General features: G+C 39.3%; 1 protein-coding gene across 1 annotated transcript in view; it reads right to left on the reverse strand.

The window, feature by feature from the left end:
* tcf4 (transcription factor 4) overlaps positions 1-21,290 on the reverse strand; it is a 176,822-nt gene that overhangs the window by 17,136 nt on the left and 138,396 nt on the right. The window contains 4 exon segments of the mRNA XM_084387639.1: positions 16,152-16,349; positions 17,031-17,107; positions 20,297-20,375; positions 20,773-20,843. Of these exon segments, the coding sequence (XP_084243765.1) occupies positions 16,152-16,349; positions 17,031-17,107; positions 20,297-20,375; positions 20,773-20,843 (425 nt within the window).

Genomic DNA, 21,290 nt, shown 5'->3' on the forward strand with positions numbered 1-21,290 from the left:
ATATAAAATCATCTGGAACATTCAGCCCGTTGCACACACAGGCCTTAAAGTTCAGTGCGCTCATGAGCGGCCAACAGAGGGCGCCGTACACCTTCACAACACACACCCTCACACACACACACCTCCATTTTACATCCTCACTCTCGCTTCGGATTTGTTTACTCTTAGTGTTTCTGTATATATATATATTCTGCTCAGGATGCTGATTTTCTGCATGCAAGGAATACTGAATAATGAACAAAAACGAGCAGTGTGTGTGCGCAGAATAATGCATCCCATAATGCAATGCACTCAATGTGCCATTTCCAATGTGAATGAAGGTTTTGGTTGAATTAAAGTTGATTTGTAATAAATAAACGTGAAGAAAGAGATAAAAAAAAGTATTTAAAATAAATATTTAAAATAAATATATAAACTCTTATTATGTATATAGTCAAGACGGGATACTTTTTTTTTTTTTATTAAGTAAAACATTAAATAATAATTTATTAGTTACATATGACATTACCATTACTATTTCTACATTTATAAATAATATTATCATAAATACAAAATGTATTATTTTATAATTTTGTTTAATGAAAACAAAAAATGAAAATAATAATGAAAATGGATTTTAAAAAACTAAACAAGTGCCAAGAAAGAGACAAACACAAACAAAATAATAATTCAAATAATATTTGAAACATATTTAAGAGTCAAGAAATGAACAAAATAATATAATAATAAAATGAGACATTAAATAATGATGTATTAGTTACATATGACTTACCGTTATTATTTATAAATAATTATTTATAATTAATTACCATTATCATAAATGTTTAATTATTTTATAAATAATATATTTTTTTTTTATAAATATTGAAACTAATAATAAAGATACATACAATACAAACAAAATAATAAAATAAAACTATTTAAACATAATTTTATAAATATTTTAAATAATTACTTTTTAAATAAAACCAAATTCAAAATATGTTTCAAACCCCCCCGTTGATGTCACTTCTGGTTTGTTGGTCACACTGGATTGAGTTGCATTGTGGGATTGAGTGTTTCGCATGATTTTTGTACTGTATATACGGCATATTTTACCAAACACACACACAGAAAATCCACATGCTACACACAACACACACACACACACACTTTAGAGATATGTGAACACAGCCAAACACACTCTCTCTCTCTCTCTCTCTCTCTCTCTCTCCTAATCTTTCTTCTTTCTCTGTTGGTGAAAACACTGTGAATTTATTCAGGCAGGTAAAATCCAAAGTAATGTCCCATGGTGCCGAGCGTGGAGCGGGCTGAGTCTGATCCATCTGTCTGCCATCACGTTCGCCAACACAACTGACAATTATCTTAATGCCCATATGCTTAATTGTGGGCTCCCTAATTCCCTGGATAATACACACATCCAGCAGGAATTGTGATTTGGCACAAGTTTGCTTCTCTCCGAGTCGCTCTGTTTTTGTTTTAAGGACACAATCTGAGAACCTGCGCAGTTTCTCTCTCTCTCTCTCGCTGTAATTCCGGTTAATCCGATGACAGTGTGGCGCTGGGACGCTTTTGTCTCCCGCTGGCTTCATGCAAATATCACGAAATGTCGCCGAAAGAAGATGGAAAGGTGGCATCGCAGCCACTGTTATCTCAGTTTTAGTTATTAGCTTTATTTTTTTTACTTTACTTTTCATGCTTTATTTTTCATTTTATTAGTTTTAGTAAAAAAAAAATATATATATATATTTATTTCAGTTTTAGCATTTATTTCCAAGGCAACATTTAAAATTTTAATTTCGTTTAGGTTTTTCAACTAATATTTTTTATTAATTTTTTTTTATTTGTGCACTTCTTTTATTGCCTCCCCCTCCATTTCATATTTTAGTAATCAACATAAATTAGTTTAATTTGAAAATGTAAACAGTCGTGCAAACCGTTTTGAAATTAGACATGGAAACGGACGAGAGTTTTTGGATCATGCAGATTTAAACGGGTAAAATGTGTAAAATGGAGGAGAAAGTACAAGAAAACATTGTCAAAATAAAGGATTGAAGGAATGAAAGGAGATTCAATTCTATGGAGATTTCAGATTTTTTTTTAATCAATTTTAATCTAATATTTATATTTTGTTGTATTTCAGTTTTATTCCAGTTAATGAAAATGATGGTTCATATATCCTTATGCACTATTTTATCATTTAATATGTCATTATCATGTTTTCTTTTGTGTTCTAAGAGAAACACGATCATGTTTAGGAGTAAATAATGACAGGATGTTCTTTTGTGGCCGAACGATCCCTTTAAAAGTGATTGTGGGAAACTAATTCTCCTGGAGTTCCTGCAGTTTCTCAGTCTTGTAGTTAATTAGGGGGTTAGTCGTTAACCGAGACCTTCGAAGACTGATGGTGTTTATTTGTGTGTGTGTGTGTGTGTGTGTGTGTGTGAGAGAGAGAGAGGAGAGAGATGAGGACCAGACGTCCTACTGACAGCAGCACACACACACACACACACACACACACACACACACACACACACACACACACACACACACACACACACACACACACGGTTAAGAATATGAAAATCGGCCGCATGGACAGTGGCTCCAGAACACAGAAACAGTGTGGACTTGGAACTTGGATCTTAACGTATGAAGTTTAAAAGTCTTTAAATGATCATATCAGACTTTGTCCTTCCAAAGTTATTTAAAAGCGCTTTTATTTTGAAATAAAAGGAGTCTGATGTTCTCCATGATCTTTGTACATAAGGAGAAATGTTTAATGGGTTATTTACATTTTTTCTAGTGATAAAGTATGTTTACGAGATGTTTAATTCATAACATTTAATTAAGTTACTCCAAAATTGCCAGAATATCAAAGAGGTATATTCCAAATTTGAAGTTGATATCACAAAAATGTAGTTTGCTAAAAGGGTTTAAAATGCCATTTCTAGAGTAGCACAATGTCCAATTTCAATGGGGATGAATATTGAGTGTTTAAGCTTTCGAATGATACCTAATTTATGATGATTACTAAAATATCTTCTGAAAGAGGAAAAAAGACAATAAAAAATGTGCCGTATTAATTGACTGAACATAAATCCATAAAACGATGGAACCCATGAAAGGTTCTATATATGAAACGCCAGACGGAACCCTTTAAGATTCCATACAGAACCTTAAAGTATAGAACAAAAAACAACATTTATGGAAACTAAACGGCTAAAACCACTCATCCTGACTATGACATCACAACTCATTAACATATGACCGCCCACATTTACCCTGATGAGCAACCGTTTGAACTGGCCAATCATAGCAGAGCTCATTTACATATGGAAATCTTTAAAGGTACGGCAGCAAAATCGGTCCGTTTAATGGGTGGAGAATATGAATCTTGCACAAGAAACTTGGTTTATATTATATGTGGATTTAAATGAAAAATATGGCCTCCTTTTATTTTAGTGAGTTTCTCTGGAAAGAAAGCGGTTCTTCTACGGTGGTCCAGGATCTCGTGACATCTGAGGCTCGACAGACGAGAACGCCAGACCTGGTTTTACCAAATTCCTCTGAACTACAAAAAAACAGGACAAATTCACGGAGCGCCTTCAAAGCAGGAGAGGAAATTGCTTCCCGGTGACTCTATTGAATTAAGATGCTTTATTTCTACACAGACGCACACCGATTCAAACTAGAGTCTGGAAACATCTCAGACGATTCTCAACAATAGTGCAGTGATGAAAGAATTATGAAAAATATGATCTTCCTCAGTATTTTGCTGTTCTAAACGTTCTTAAATTAAGATACATTGAATACACTGAAGATATGAAGTTTTGTTTTTATAAGAAATGTATCAAAATGAAGTGAGTTTGTGCTTAAAATGAGGAAAAATATGCTGTCGGAAAAATAATCTCGGTTTCCCTTTAAATTAAGTTTATTTTTTCTGAGCTCATATTTTTCCTTATTTTAAGCATAAACTCATCTGATCATTTTTTTTTTTTTTTTTTTTGACTTGCTTCTCCAGTAAATGTATCTTGATTTAAGAATATAGATATTTGTACTGGAAAACAAGACTAAATAGAGCAAGAATGAAAACTCTCTTATATTTATATACATTTTAATTCAAATCTGTGAAACAATATAGATGCATGTTTAATTGTGTGATTTGTGGGTTCTGTATGTGTGTGTGTGTGTGTGTGTGTGTGTGTGATTTCAAAGTTACAGGCCAAATACAACATCCATCCATCAAACGGCCGAACAATAGAGTGACAGGGTTATAGTCCTAAAAATATCCCAGACAAAAGCTGGAACCAGAAGAGAAACGCCAGCGAGAACCAGCGCAGGAAACGCATCACGGTTCACCGGCACGTTAGCGAACCGACTTCCTGTGTGAGACGAAGGCCTGATGAGGAGGATCTCAAACACAATACTGTATTAGTGGCCGTGTCGCGACCCCGAAGTGAAGAGGTCACAGGGGTCAAACCAGACAAACTGATGTCATCAGATCTACAGCAGGAAATATATTATCAAAACATTTAAAATATGAAACGATATCTAATAAATAAACAGTAAATTATACAAATACAAATATATAAATGAAAAATATTACATTAAACAAAAATATTACAAATATTAATGATAAGATTAAATAAATAAAAATGGTACAAATCATTCGAAAATGAGTCCAAATATGCCTGTTAAGTGTTTGACTGTTATTACAGTGTGTGTGTGTGTGTGTGTGTGGGTGTGTGAGTGTGTGTCATTGACCGTGATCTCTGGTGTCTGTCAGTGCGACTGTTTTTCCCAGACAAACTCTCAGCATTTCTTTCCCATGACTTCATAAATCTACAGTGCACACACACACACACACACACACACACACACACACACACACACACACACACACACACACAGATACAGAGACACACACACAGACACAGACACACACACACACAGATACAGAGACACACACACACACACAGACACAGACACAGACACACACACACACACACACAGATACAGAGACACACACACAGACACACACAGCACACACACACAGATACAGAGACGCACAAACACACACACAGATACAGAGACACACACACACACAGATACAGAGGCGCACAAACACACACACAGATACAGAGACACACACACACACAGAGCACACACACAGACACATACAAAGACACACACACACAGAGCACACACACACACACACACACACACACACAGATACAGAGACACACACACACACACACACACACACACATCTGTTGTCTGGCAGATAGACACAGCACTGGTTCGCATGTCTTTTCACAGGTTTACAGGTTTGCATATTTTCAAGAAAGCAATAATGATATTATTAGCATACGAACATGCTTCAAACACACAGAAGCTGTTTTTCAATTTAGAACTTAGAATCAAATTAAATTTGGCACATTTTCCATAAGATATTTTAAGCCATTAATCTACACAATTCAAATGTTTAAAAAAAAAAGGCGATTCATAATGATAAAGAATAAGTATCGATTGAGACATTGCTATGAAATAACGAATATTATAATTATATTTTATAATTATATAATAATTATAATAGAATTTATATTTTATTATAATTTATATGCATATACTAATTATTTAAATGGTTGTAACAATAGTCCAGCTAGTCCAGTGAATGGGGCCGAAGCGTTTCTGAATGTATTGCGTATAAAGAGCGGAGGAATCATGTTTTTTTTGTTTCTATATAAAACGAGTCCCGCTGAAAGTTGCTTCTCATCACGTGACCGTTGGAAAGAATCACGTCTGTGTGTTCCTGAAGGATATGAGGCTCAGCGGGAACAGACACTGAAGCTTTCATGTGGATCTGCAGCACCAGGGGGCGCCGGAGAGCCGCTAAACACACCGTCTGAGTGTGTGTGTGTGTGTGTGTGTGTGTTGTGGAAAAGTGTGATGACAAAGCGGGCTCTGTACGGGCTGCGTTTCCACGGCGATGGGAGAGGCGAGTCTGAGCAGCGAATAGTGCGTCTTTGTGCGTCCCAGACACACACACACACACACACACACGGCGTAATTACGTGCTGTTTCCTGTGTTGTAGTCATGGCTGGCTGTTTGTGCGTCTCTGTGGCCCTAAACACCATGTTCTCAGGCTGAGAAAAGCTCTGCAGATTTACTCGCACTTATAAACCTCACCTGAGTCTCCTGTAGGACGAGAATCATCCTTCAACTGGTTTAGCTGGCAAACACACACCAGCAGGAAGGACAAATCCTGTTAATATCTCACGATATCTCTCTCAAAATGAACTGATCTGAGCTGCTCCACATTTATTGTATATTTCTCATTTGAGTGTATTTCTCCAGGAGTCAGAGGAGAAACATCAGAGGTAAGGGTTAGTAGAGTAAGTTGACTTGTAGTTGCAAAGTTACTCATAGTTAGTGGCAGAAAGTCTAAAGTTGACCATCGAAATAAAGTTTTACTGAATAGCTACTTATTAACTTATTAAATAAATCCTGCACTAACGGATGTATTTGTCATTGTTGGTTAATGTCAGTAAATGCATCGACTAACATTAACTAACGAGGCCTTCTCTCAGCGTTCCCTCAGCTTGTAAACACAAACATAGATGTTTTCAGGGTGATCATTTACAGTGGAAGCGGTTTGGCATAAAATGTTCTTTAAAGCTGAATCAAGAACCATAGAGTTCTAAATAGAACTTTTTTTTCTAAGAATGTCGTTTCTAAGAATTTCTGTGAATAAAACCTCTTTTTTTCATCCAGTAAAAGCATCTAAAACCCCTCAGATCAGATCTGAACTCGTGTGTTTTATCGCTGCATGTTTATTGTTTTCTTCTGTGAGTGCTGAACACTCTCTCTCACACACACACACACACACACACACACACACACACACACACACTGTAAGCGTATCAGGCGTTTCGAGGCCCGTGGATCTGATGGCTTTGAACACAATCAACCCTCGGCTGAAGATTTACTGCAGCTCAGACTCTCTTTATCCTGAAACGAGCGCTTTTAAACGCTATTACTGTGTGTTTAAAGCTCTAATGCCTCAATCTCTGCATCTCCTACGGAAGATCGGGCCGCTGACCCGCTTAGAGGAGCGTTCAGAATTACTGAAGCACAGCTACTGACACACGTGTGTGTGTGTGTGTGTGTCTGAACCCTGGATTAAACAGCAACTTAGAGCATCTTTAACAAGTGTTTCCTACAGTCATGTGATGATAAACAGCAGTCACATGACCTCACCTCGTTACGGTACATGTTTAATTCATTAATCCATTGTATCAGAAATATGTATTTTCACCACAAAAACAGTATTTTTGTCTTTAAAATATCTTTAAAAAAAATATTGAAATGAGATACATTTATATTGTTTTACTGCAATGGCAGATCATTTCAAGTTTTTAACTTTAGTTTTAAGTTTTTAATTGCGGTGAGGAAATACACTCGCAGTAAAGATACCTGCAATAAACTCATTTTAATATCTTATGCAGTGTTGCTTCTCAAGTACAATGATCTTATTTTAAGGAATTTTTGATATTTGAATGGGAAAACAACTCAAAAGAGACTGCTTAAATATGGCAAAAAATTGTTCTTCCTCAGTATTTCTGTCTTGTTTTCTACAACAAATGTCTTAAATCAAGATACATTTACTGGAGAAGCAAAATAACTGAAGATAATAAGTCAAAAATCAAAATGAAGTGAGTTTATGCTTGAAAAAAAAAAGAACAAATATTTGGTCGATGGGCTCAGAAAAATAAAGGGAAAACAAGTTTATTTTTGGCAGACACATTTTCTTCTTCTTCTTCAGAAAACAAGACCTAACATCTGCAGTCATTTTGCTTCTCAGATAAATTTATCTTTATTTATGAATGTATAGATATATGTACTGGAAAACAAGACAAAAATACGGAGGGAAATATTTTTATTTGCAGTGTTGGTTTTTTAAACCAATTGTTTTCGATGTACAATAATATTAGGAATAAATACACCACCCATGATAATATAGAAGAAAAAATGAAGGGCAATATTAATACGAACTCAAACCAATGCGTCAATCATAACCCAAAAATAATGCTTTATTTTTAATGTCAATAGAAGGTCAAATTGCTCTAGTTGCTTCTTGCGAATTTGGGGAAACTGCTCATCTGGGCATCTATGCGTACTGAACATCCACATACTGCAGTAGTACACATATCAAGTAACTGTGAACAGCCATTTTGTGTAATATTCTCAGTGTGTGTGTGTGTGTGTGTGTTAGTGGTCTCCTCTCATCATGTGAGCACCTGTTTTCAGCATGACCTCAGCTCTCTGACCGCTCACTTCAGCCTCACAGAACAACAGAGCAGCAAATCTGATCCAGCTGTTCCTCCAGCGAAACCACTGTTCTTAAAGCCACAGTCCACACATTCACTGCAGCATTCACACACACTAGATCCAGTCACATTCACTGCAGCATTCACACACACTAGATCCAGTCACATTCACTGCAGCATTCACACACACTAGATCCAGTCACATTCACTGCAGCATTCACACACACTAGATCCAGTCATTCACTGCAGCATTCACACACACTAGATCCAGAGTCACATTCACTGCAGCATTCACACACACTAGATCCAGTCACATTCACTGCAGCATTCACACACACTAGATCCAGTCACATTCACTGCAGCATTCACACACACTAGATCTAGAGTCACATTCACTGCAGCATTCACACACACTAGATCCAGTCACATTCACTGCAGCATTCACACACACTAGATCCAGTCACATTCACTGCAGCATTCACACACACTAGATCCAGTCACATTCACTGCAGCATTCACACACACTAGATCCAGTCACATTCACTGCAGCATTCACACACACTAGATCCAGTCACATCACTGCAGCATTCACACACACTAGATCCAGTCACATTCACTTGCAGCATTCACACACACTAGATCCAGTCACATTCACTGCAGCATTCACACACACTAGATCCAGAGTCACATTCACTGCAGCATTCACACACACTAGATCCAGAGTCACACTCACTGCAGCATTCACACACACTAGATCCAGTCACATCACTGCAGCATTCACACACACTAGATCCAGTCACATTCACTGCAGCATTCACACACACTAGATCCAGTCACATCACTGCAGCATTCACACACACTAGATCCAGTCACATCACTGCAGCATTCACACACACTAGATCCAGTCACATTCACTGCAGCATTCACACACACTAGATCCAGAGTCACATTCACTGCAGCATTCACACACACTAGATCCAGTCACATTCACTGCAGCATTCACACACACTAGATCCAGTCATTCACTGCAGCATTCACACACACTAGATCTAGTCACATTCACTGTAGCATTCACACACACTAGATCCAATCACATTCACTGCAGCATTCACACACACTAGATCTAGTCACATTCACTGCAGCATTCACACACACTAGATCCAGAGTCACATTCACTGCAGCATTCACACACACTAGATCCAGTCACATTCACTGCAGCATTCACACACACTAGATCCAGTCATTCACTGCAGCATTCACACACACTAGATCTAGTCACATTCACTGCAGCATTCACACACACTAGATCTAGTCACATTCACTGCAGCATTCACACACACTAGATCTAGTCACATTCACTGCAGCATTCACACACACTAGATCCAGTCACATTCACTGCAGCATTCACACACACTAGATCCAGTCACATTCACTGCAGCATTCACACACACACTAGATCCAGTCACATTCACTGCAGCATTCACACACACTAGATCTAGTCGCATTCACTGCAGCATTCACACACACTAGATCCAGTCACATTCACTGCAGCATTCACACACACTAGATCCAGTCACATTCACTGCAGCATTCACACACACTAGATCCAGTCACATTCACTGCAGCATTCACACACACTAGATCCAGTCACATTCACTGCAGCATTCACACACACTAGATCCAGTCACATTCACTGCAGCATTCACACACACTAGATCCAGTCACATTCACTGCAGCATTCACACACACTAGATCCAGTCACATTCACTGCAGCATTCACACACACTAGATCCAGTCACATTCACTGCAGCATTCACACACACTAGATCCAGTCACATTCACTGCAGCATTCACACACACTAGATCCAGTCACATTCACTGCAGCATTCACACACACTAGATCCAGTCACATTCACTGCAGCATTCACACACACACTAGATCCAGTCACATTCACTGCAGCATTCACACACACTAGATCTAGTCGCATTCACTGCAGCATTCACACACACTAGATCCAGTCACATTCACTGCAGCATTCACACACACTAGATCCAGTCACATTCACTGCAGCATTCACACACACTAGATCCAGTCACATTCACTGCAGCATTCACACACACTAGATCCAGTCACATTCACTGCAGCATTCACACACACTAGATCCAGTCACATTCACTGCAGCATTCACACACACTAGATCCAGTCACATTCACTGCAGCATTCACACACACACTAGATCCAGTCACATTCACTGCAGCATTCACACACACTAGATCCAGAGTCACATTCACATTCACTGCAGCATTCACACACACTAGATCCGGAGTCACATTCACTGCAGCATTCACACACACTAGATCTAGAGTCACATTCACTGCAGCATTCACACACACTAGATCCAGTCACATTCACTGCAGCATTCACACACACTAGATCCAGTCACATTCACTGCAGCATTCACACACACTAGATCCAGAGTCACATTCACTGCAGCATTCACACACACTAGATCCAGTCATTCACTGCAGCATTCACACACACTAGATCCAGTCACATTCACTGCAGCATTCACACACACTAGATCCAGTCACATCACTGCAGCATTCACACACACTAGATCCAGTCACATTCACTGCAGCATTCACACACACTAGATCCAGTCACATCACTGCAGCATTCACACACACTAGATCCAGTCACATTCACTGCAGCATTCACACACACTAGATCCAGTCACATTCACTGCAGCATTCACACACACTAGATCTAGAGTCACATTCACTGCAGCATTCACACACACTAGATCTAGTCACATTCACTGCAGCATTCACACACACTAGATCCAGTCACATTCACTGCAGCATTCACACACACTAGATCCAGTCACATTCACTGCAGCATTCACACACACTAGATCCAGTCATTCACTGCAGCATTCACACACACTAGATCCAGTCACATTCACTGCAGCATTCACACACACTAGATCCAGTCACATTCACTGCAGCATTCACACACACTAGATCCAGAGTCACATTCACTGCAGCATTCACACACACTAGATCCAGTCATTCACTGCAGCATTCACACACACTAGATCCAGTCACATTCACTGCAGCATTCACACACACTAGATCCAGTCACATTCACTGCAGCATTCACACACACTAGATCTAGAGTCACATTCACTGCAGCATTCACACACACTAGATCTAGTCACATTCACTGCAGCATTCACACACACTAGATCCAGTCACATTCACTGCAGCATTCACACACACTAGATCCAGTCACATTCACTGCAGCATTCACACACACTAGATCCAGAGTCACACTCACTGCAGCATTCACACACACTAGATCCAGTCACATCACTGCAGCATTCACACACACTAGATCCAGTCACATTCACTGCAGCATTCACACACACTAGATCCAGTCACATCACTGCAGCATTCACACACACTAGATCCAGTCACATTCACTGCAGCATTCACACACACTAGATCCAGTCACATTCACTGCAGCATTCACACACACTAGATCCAGAGTCACATTCACTGCAGCATTCACACACACTAGATCCAGTCATTCACTGCAGCATTCACACACACTAGATCCAGTCACATTCACTGCAGCATTCACACACACTAGATCCAGTCACATTCACTGCAGCATTCACACACACTAGATCTAGAGTCACATTCACTGCAGCATTCACACACACTAGATCTAGAGTCACATTCACTGCAGCATTCACACACACTAGATCCAGTCACATTCACTGCAGCATTCACACACACTAGATCCAGTCACATTCACTGCAGCATTCACACACACTAGATCCAGTCACATTCACTGCAGCATTCACACACACTAGATCCAGTCACATTCACTGCAGCATTCACACACACTAGATCTAGAGTCACATTCACTGCAGCATTCACACACACTTGATCCAGAGTCACATTCACTGCAGCATTCACACACACTTGATCCAGAGTCACATTCACTGCAGCATTCACACACACTTGATCCAGAGTCACATTCACTGCAGCATTCACACACACTAGATCCAGAGTCACATTCACTGCAGCATTCACACACACTTGATCCAGAGTCACATTCACTGCAGCATTCACACACACTAGATCCAGTCACATTCACTGCAGCATTCACACACACTTGATCCAGTCACATTCACTGCAGCATTCACACACACTAGATCCAGTCACATTCACTGCAGCATTCACACACACTAGATCCAGTCACATTCACTGCAGCATTTACACACACTAGATCCAGTCACATTCACTGCAGCATTCACACACACACTAGATCCAGTCACATTCACTGCAGCATTCACACACACTAGATCCAGTCACATTCACTGCAGCATTCACACACTAGATCCAGTCACATTCACTGCAGCATTCACACACACTTGATCCAGAGTCACATTCACTGCAGCATTCACACACACTAGATCCAGAGTCACATTCACTGCAGCATTCACACACACTTGATCCAGAGTCACATTCACTGCAGCATTCACACACACTAGATCCAGTCACATTCACTGCAGCATTCACACACACTTGATCCAGAGTCACATTCACTGCAGCATTCACACACACTAGATCCAGAGTCACATTCACTGCAGCATTCACACACACACACTAGATCCAGTCACATTCACTGCAGCATTCACACACACTAGATCCAGAGTCACATTCACTGCAGCATTCACACACACTAGATCTAGTCACATTCACTGCAGCATTCACACACACTAGATCCAGTCATTCACTGCAGCATTCACACACACTAGATCCAGTCACATTCACTGCAGCATTCACACACACTAGATCCAGTCACATTCACTGCAGCATTCACACACACTAGATCCAGTCACATTCACTGCAGCATTCACACACACTAGATCCAGTCATTCACTGCAGCATTCACACACACTAGATCCAGTCACATTCACTGCAGCATTCACACACACTAGATCCAGAGTCACATTCACTGCAGCATTCACACACACTAGATCCAGTCACATTCACTGCAGCATTCACACACACTAGATCCAGTCATTCACTGCAGCATTCACACACACTAGATCCAGTCACATTCACTGCAGCATTCACACACACTTGATCCAGAGTCACATTCACTGCAGCATTCACACACACTAGATCCAGAGTCACATTCACTGCAGCATTCACACACACTTGATCCAGAGTCACATTCACTGCAGCATTCACACACACTAGATCCAGTCACATTCACTGCAGCATTCACACACACTTGATCCAGAGTCACATTCACTGCAGCATTCACACACACTAGATCCAGAGTCACATTCACTGCAGCATTCACACACACACACTAGATCCAGTCACATTCACTGCAGCATTCACACACACTAGATCCAGAGTCACATTCACTGCAGCATTCACACACACTAGATCTAGTCACATTCACTGCAGCATTCACACACACTAGATCCAGTCATTCACTGCAGCATTCACACACACTAGATCCAGTCACATTCACTGCAGCATTCACACACACTAGATCCAGTCACATTCACTGCAGCATTCACACACACTAGATCCAGTCACATCACTGCAGCATTCACACACACTAGATCCAGTCACATTCACTGCAGCATTCACACACACTAGATCCAGAGTCACATTCACATTCACATATATATATACACACACATTTATTATATATATATATATATACATTTAATATATATAAATATATATATATATTTAATATATATAAATATATATAAAATGTATATATTTTTATATTTAAAATATATATAAAAATGAAAGGGATATTTCACCCAAAAAGGATCATTTTGCCGCATTATTTTAGTATCATTGATATACTATATTAACAAAAATAGGAAGTCAATGATACTAAAATGCGACAAAATTATAATTTTTTGACTATTCCTTTAAGGAAACTGATCAAACACACACACACACACACACACACACACACACGTGAAAGTGAACAAATAAACATCAGCGTCACTGAGACATTGAGCAGAGATCCAGGACCTTGTCAACAGCAGAGCTCGTCCAATAAAACGCCTGAGCAAACCCACGCCTGCATTTATTCATTTATGTCATTAAAAACAGCTCGTTAACACTGGAAATATGCACACACAGAGCACACACACACGCCTCAACCAAAAACAACTTTAAAAAGAGCAGTTCTTCATGAGAAACACATGAAAACAACTAGCAGCATATTTCTTTACGTTTCACTTACTTGAGCGACACTTTTTAGACTACAAGAATGCTACTTGGAAACAATTTTGCAACTTAATTTTTTACATTTTCTGAAGAAAACATGCAAGATGCATTCCTGAGCAAAACATTCATTTTCAATAATTCAGTGGGACAATTTTTTATGCATTTTATGCAATTCACATTCTGATGACTACTTTAAAACATACAAGTGCATCAGACACAGTTTCGTTTGTGTATAAATGTGCATGTAATAAGAGAACACAATCACTGTGTGTGTGTGTGTGTGTGTTACGAGCATTATATCTTCTTTTCTTTATGTATTCTCTTTCTGTGCTTTATTCTCTCCAGCTGTCTGAAGCTTTATGGATTGTTTCAAGTCTTAAAAAAAGCCTTAAATATGGAAAATATTACCAGCATCTTCCCTGATGCTTTGAAGTCCATTCCTCCCCCTCGTTCTGTCTCTCGCTCAGATATTTCCTGTATTTATTTCTGCGCTGCTCATAACTTACAGTCAGAAGAGATTCCACACTGCTAACCTGACTGATAACACTCACACATTACAGGAGCTCAACAGTGACGTCATGCACACTGCATTAAGCTTGACTTTTACTGCAAATGATGCAAAGATTTAGAGTAGATTAATTAGTCTTTAACTTTTGCATTGAGATCTTCGTTCAACAGGAAGTGGCTCGAGCATTTCACATTTGCTTTTACGACTAAAAATAGCTTTAATGCATTGGAAAAAATGCTTTTCTTACTTAGTATTTTTGTCTTGTTTCCAGTCCAAATATCAAAAAATTCTTAAATCAAGATGCATTTACTAGATGAGTAAAATGACATAAGATAAAATGTCTTGTTTTCTGGGGAATTAAACAAAATTAAGTGAGTTAATAAGATTATTAATTTTGCTGCAAATTGTATTTAGGAGTATGTGTGCGAAAAAGTAGATCCGAAGCTTTTAAAAGCCTTAAATTCAGTTCTAAGTATCTTAAACGGTATAACAAAAGTCTTAAAATGCCCTATAATGCTATTTTAAAGGCTTCTAGTTTAGTTCTGGAGTCTCTACAACAGGTTTACATGCATCCAAGATCAAAACACACTGTAATTTCCTCATAATCTCCACTGCAGCATCAGCTCTTTTCTCACAGTGTCTGAAACGCTTCGTTTGAAGATCCAGTCTCTCTAAACCCCGCCTCTCTGAGAGCCGCTCTGCTGTGATTGGTCAGAAACTAAACGCTCATTATCATATCTGACTCTCAGCTCTTGATCACAGTGATACGAACAGTAACGATAGCGTGGGTTTTACCGTATCAATCTCGTCAAACTGGATTTGCTTTGTCAGCAGAAAACAGCGTCTTCTCCACACGAAAAACACGAACCAAACTCTTCCAGTCTCAGATAAACTACAGTGTTTGAGGGCGGAGCTAAGAGACGCTGTTCAGCCAATCAAGACCAGAGACTGGCATTATGCAAATTAGTTACAAACCTACGTAGGTTCACCAGCAGCCAATAAGCATGAGACCAGCGGTTCTTACCATGAGCGAGTGTCTGTTGGACGGCAGCAGTCCTGCGCTGTATCCGCTCATGGCCCCGTTGTGCGAGTGTGATGGAGGGATCAATGCGTGCATGTCCGCGTGAGCGCCGGGCATCGCTGTGGACGGACCGACCGCGTGACTCCGCAACACGTGAATCGCATCATCCAGACGCTCCAATCTGTCCTCGATACGACTTTGCTGGATGGAGGATGAGAAACAGAATAAATGCACAGATTCCAATGAAGGATGCATTTAACGTTTTCTTTTTCTACTTGGTTGCATTCATTATTACTATAGATTCATTTTCTTGCACTGTAAATACTTTCTTAGGCATGCATATGAACATTTCTGTACAAATAGAGCATATGGTTTCTGTAAAGCACATATTTGGGTAACACTTTACAATAAGGTTCGTTAGTTAACATTAGGTAACTACATTAGTTAGCATGAACTAATAATGAACTGCACTTGTACAGCATTTATTATTTGTTCATGTTAATTTCAACATTTAATAATTCTATATTAAAATCTTGTTAACATTAGTTAATGCACTGTGAACTAACATGACCAGCTGTGTTTTTATTAACTAACATAAGCAAAGATGAACAAATACAGTAACAGATGTATTGCTCATGGTTAGCTCATGTTAGCTAATAACTAATGTTAACTAATGAACCTTACTGTAAAGTGTTACCCATATTTGATACCCAAAATGCCTTCTTTTTATGCAATTGTATTCTAATGTTTTATCAGAATCCTAAACTGAGTTTCCACAGTTTTATTGCAATAACTATTGTATTTTGGCAAACATCATGGCAAAGCCTGTGTTATTTCCTGAAGGCTGAACAGAATTGACAGGAGCAGAGTTTGATCTCTTACCAGTGAGTGCAGTGGCGGCTCGTAACTGGGAGATGAAGATCCCTGACCGTTTCTGGACCAGACGGCTGTACTGGCAGCTGGAGGAGCGAGACCAACATCATCATCACTGTCAACATCTACACTCCTCAAACACATTTATTTCAACGCAGCTCACAGTGATTCACAAGGTAAAATACAAACAGAAAAATCAAAAACATGCAACAGTGATAATGTGATTTGAAATGTCAACACAATAAATACTGATATTAAAACTCAAAAGCAGATGTGTCTGGACTCTACTTTTAAATATTTAACTACTTGTAGCCGGTCTAATGTTGTTGTCCACTTCTTTTTTGTGTAGATAGATAGATAGATAGATAGATAGATAGATAGATAGATAGATAGATAGATAGATAGATAGATAGATGGATAGATAGATACTTTATTGATCCCGATGGGGAAATTGATTACACTTTTACTAGTAAAACATTCCCCATATATCCTCGAAACCAGTTTTTTCCCAGTTTTTTGATCCGACACTCAAACCCGACCAATTAACTGTCATTCACTCCAGTGGAATAAATCATCCCGTCTTTCTCTTTGTTGTCCTCTTTTCCTTTGTGTGGTTCTCTATGTGAGATCGGTGTAGATGTGAAGCTCATCAGCTGGTGGGGCGACTCTGCCTTTGATAGGTGACGACCCCAATGCTAATAACACCTCGTTATTCTTCCCTTCTTCTCTCTTTCACGCGCTCATGTTAAGATGCAAACGCGGCCCGGTTCACGCCGGTAATTAAAGAGGAGTGGCGCTCATTTATTCCTCCTCTCTGACCTTCACCTGTTTGCGTTTGTGCATCCGCTCGTCACGTATATATCACGCCTAATTATGTTGTGTTTTTTCAAATTGTTCTTCTTTATAGAAACATGCATTTCAGACGCTTCTCTGTATTATTAAACCTCATTTCCAAATGCTAATTAGCACATAATTATAGCCACATTCATGTGCAAATAAATTTTGCATGTATCCGCTCCGCTGCCAATGAGAAAATTATTAAATTAGTTACTTAAACTTCCTTCGCATGTTTAAGCTTAAATATTAATTTGCACTTGCGCATTTAATGGTTGTCGGTCTAATAACTTTGGCACTCTGAGACATTGTAATTAGCCGGCGGTCGTTTTCATGTCGACTCGAATAATGACGTGATAATCAGGCATTGAGATGAAGTGCGTTTACACTCTAAAAAATCGTGGGTTATTTTTTCTACCCAAATCCTGGGTTGAGCCTTTTGGGTAAATTTTTGGGGTTATTTTTTCAGTACTTAGTAGTTTTTGTGTGACCCAGATCCTGGATCAGACGTAACAACCCAGTGTTTGAGTAGTTTTTGTGTTACTCAGATCCTGGATCAGATGTAACAACCCAGTGTTTGGGTAGTTTTTGTGTTACTCAGATCCTGGATCAGATGTAACAACCCAGTGTTTGGGTAGTTTTTGTGTTACTCAGATCCTGGATCAGATGTAACAACCCAGTGTTTGGGTAGTTTTTGTGTTACTCAGATCCTGGATCAGACGTAACAACCCAGTGTTTGGGTAGTTTTTGTGTTACGCAGATCCTGGATCAGACGTAACAAACCAGTGTTTGGGTAGTTTTTGTGTTACCCAGATCCTGGGTCAGACGTAAAAACCCAGTGTTTGGGTAGTTTTTGTGTTACCCAGATCCTGGGTCAGACGTAACAACCCAGTGTTTGAGTAGTTTTTGTGTTACCCAGCTCCTGGGTTAGACGTTACAACCCAGTGTTTGGGTAGTTTTTGTGTTACGCAGATCCTGGGTCAGACATAACAACCCAGTGTTTGGGTAGTTTTTGTGTTACCCAGCTCCTGGATCAGACGTAACAACCCAGTGTTTGGGTAGTTTTTGTGTTACCCAGATCCTGGGTCAGACGTAACAACCCAGTGTTTGGGTAGTTTTTGTGTTAACCAGATCCTGGGTCAGACGTAACAACCCAGTGTTTGGGTAGTTTTTGTGTTACCCAGCTCCTGGGTCAGACGTAACAACCCAGTGTTTGGGTAGTTTTTGTGTTACCCAGATCCTGGGTCAGACGTAACAACCCAGTGTTTGGGTAGTTTTTGTGTAACACAGATCCTGGGTCAGACGTAACAACCCAGTGTTTGGGTAGTTTTTGTGTAACACAGATCCTGGGTCAGACGTAACAACCCAGTGTTTGGGTAGTTTTTGTGTTACCCAGATCCTGGGTCAGACGTAACAACCCAGTGTTTGGGTAGTTTTTGTGTTACCCAGATCCTGGGTCAGACGTAACAACCCAGTGTTTGAGTAGTTTTTGTGTTACCCAGATCCTGGGTCAGACGTAACAACCCAGTGTTTGGGTAGTTTTTGTGTAACACAGATCCTGGGCCAGACGTAACAACCCAGTGTTTGGGTAGTTTTTGTGTAACACAGATCCTGGGTCAGACGTAACAACCCAGTGTTTGAGTAGTTTTGTGTAACACAGATCCTGGGTCAGACGTAACAACCCAGTGTTTGGATAGTTTTTGTGTAACCCAGATCCTGGATCAGATTTAACAACCCAGGGGTTGAGTTAAATGTATGCAATATGTATTCATAACCATATAAAATATGCTATACTGTAAAATATGACCGAAAATAAAGGAATTCTCATGCAAACCAGTGGATGTGTGGAGTAATTTTTTTTTTTTTTAAGTTTAGAGAATTTAAGTTAATCCGTAAACATTAATTCATGTATGAAGTAAAAAAATTAAAAAGAAGCTAGTTTTATAAATGAATCAACTCAGTGTGCTGGGTTAAATAAACAACCCAATCTGCTGGGTAAAATTAACCCAACATGCGTTCTGTCCGGTATTTACCCAGCCCTTGGGTTAAAATTGGGTTGTTTTTAACCCAGTGTTCTTCAGAGTGTAGGTGGGAACATCCTATGGAATATGAAAAATGCAACATACGAAACGCTTTGAATTGTGCTTTAGTTAACTTTAATAACTTCAGTGGCACCTACTAAATGTTAAAAATGTTGATCATCATAATGTTTCAAATACTCGTATAAATAATCGTACTCATTATAATGTACAGTAAACAGTGAGCAGTAAAGCAGAACTAGAGTGTTATCAGGTGACTGACATCAGCGCAAACAGTGTGTGTGTTTAAAAATCTGTTGAGAATAAACACACACACACACACACACACACACACACACACACACACACACACACACACACACACACACACACACACACACACACACACACACACACTGTTACCTGTGAGCGACGGAGGTGATCCCACAGGAGTGGACGGGTTGGATGAGAAGCTGTTATTGGTGTGGTCGGGGGAATAGATCTACAACGACAACAAACACAGCAATGACAAACGAGAACGCCACAAACACACAACAACATGTGCAAACTCCCTACAGGAGCGTTTGTGTGACTCCTCTGAAAGATTCTGCTGGCTAAGATGTTTAAAAGGCAACATGAAATCACATTTACTCTCTTAATAAATGTCTGTTGTATTAAAGCCTGCATGAAACAGAAGTTGCGATAGTCTTTTCTCGTCTATTGTACCGTATATTAAACAAGAGCACATGTAGGCGGGGCTTGATTTGGTCCATGAGGGATTGACTGGATGGTTGAATGGTTGTGCTTTGCTATTGGTCGAAGCATAAAACAAGTTGTGAATGTGGTTTCATGTTGTCTTTTGCAGCTGTGTGTTGCTGAGATGAGACCTGTTGACTCACTGAAGCCAGGGCCTTTCCTAACGCGTCTCCCGTCTGCGAACTCGTTCCTGCTCCGCTCGACGATCGATTCGCTGAAACACAACAGAGAGAGAGACAGGTTACAGAGCTTTCAAACTCCTATCCGTTTAAATAAGATGAAGACAAAAGTGCTGACTTTAAATGAACACTTCAGAGCAGTGATTCTCAACCAGGGCCCCAATAGGACTTCAAAATGGCTTAAAATTATTTAATATAAGACAAAACAAGCCTTTAAACAAGATCTTAAAAAAAAAAAAAACACATAACTTGTTTGTTCCCACAACCAGTGTCCTCATGGTCTTGGAAAACCGGGATATATATTAACAAAAAGAATGGAAATGAATAGAATTAACCAAAAATCATTGAAATTTCTATAATGCACACAGATTGTTCTAGCTACGTCAAGCTCTGAAATATTTTATTGAGTAGAAATTGCTGAGAAATCGTTAAAAACTAAAGAGTTAAAAATATATTTTTAAATATAATAAATTCATATTAAT

This window comes from Rutilus rutilus (assembly GCF_951802725.1).
Source record: "Rutilus rutilus genome assembly, chromosome: 18".
NCBI classification, from domain to species: Eukaryota; Metazoa; Chordata; class Actinopteri; order Cypriniformes; family Leuciscidae; genus Rutilus; species Rutilus rutilus.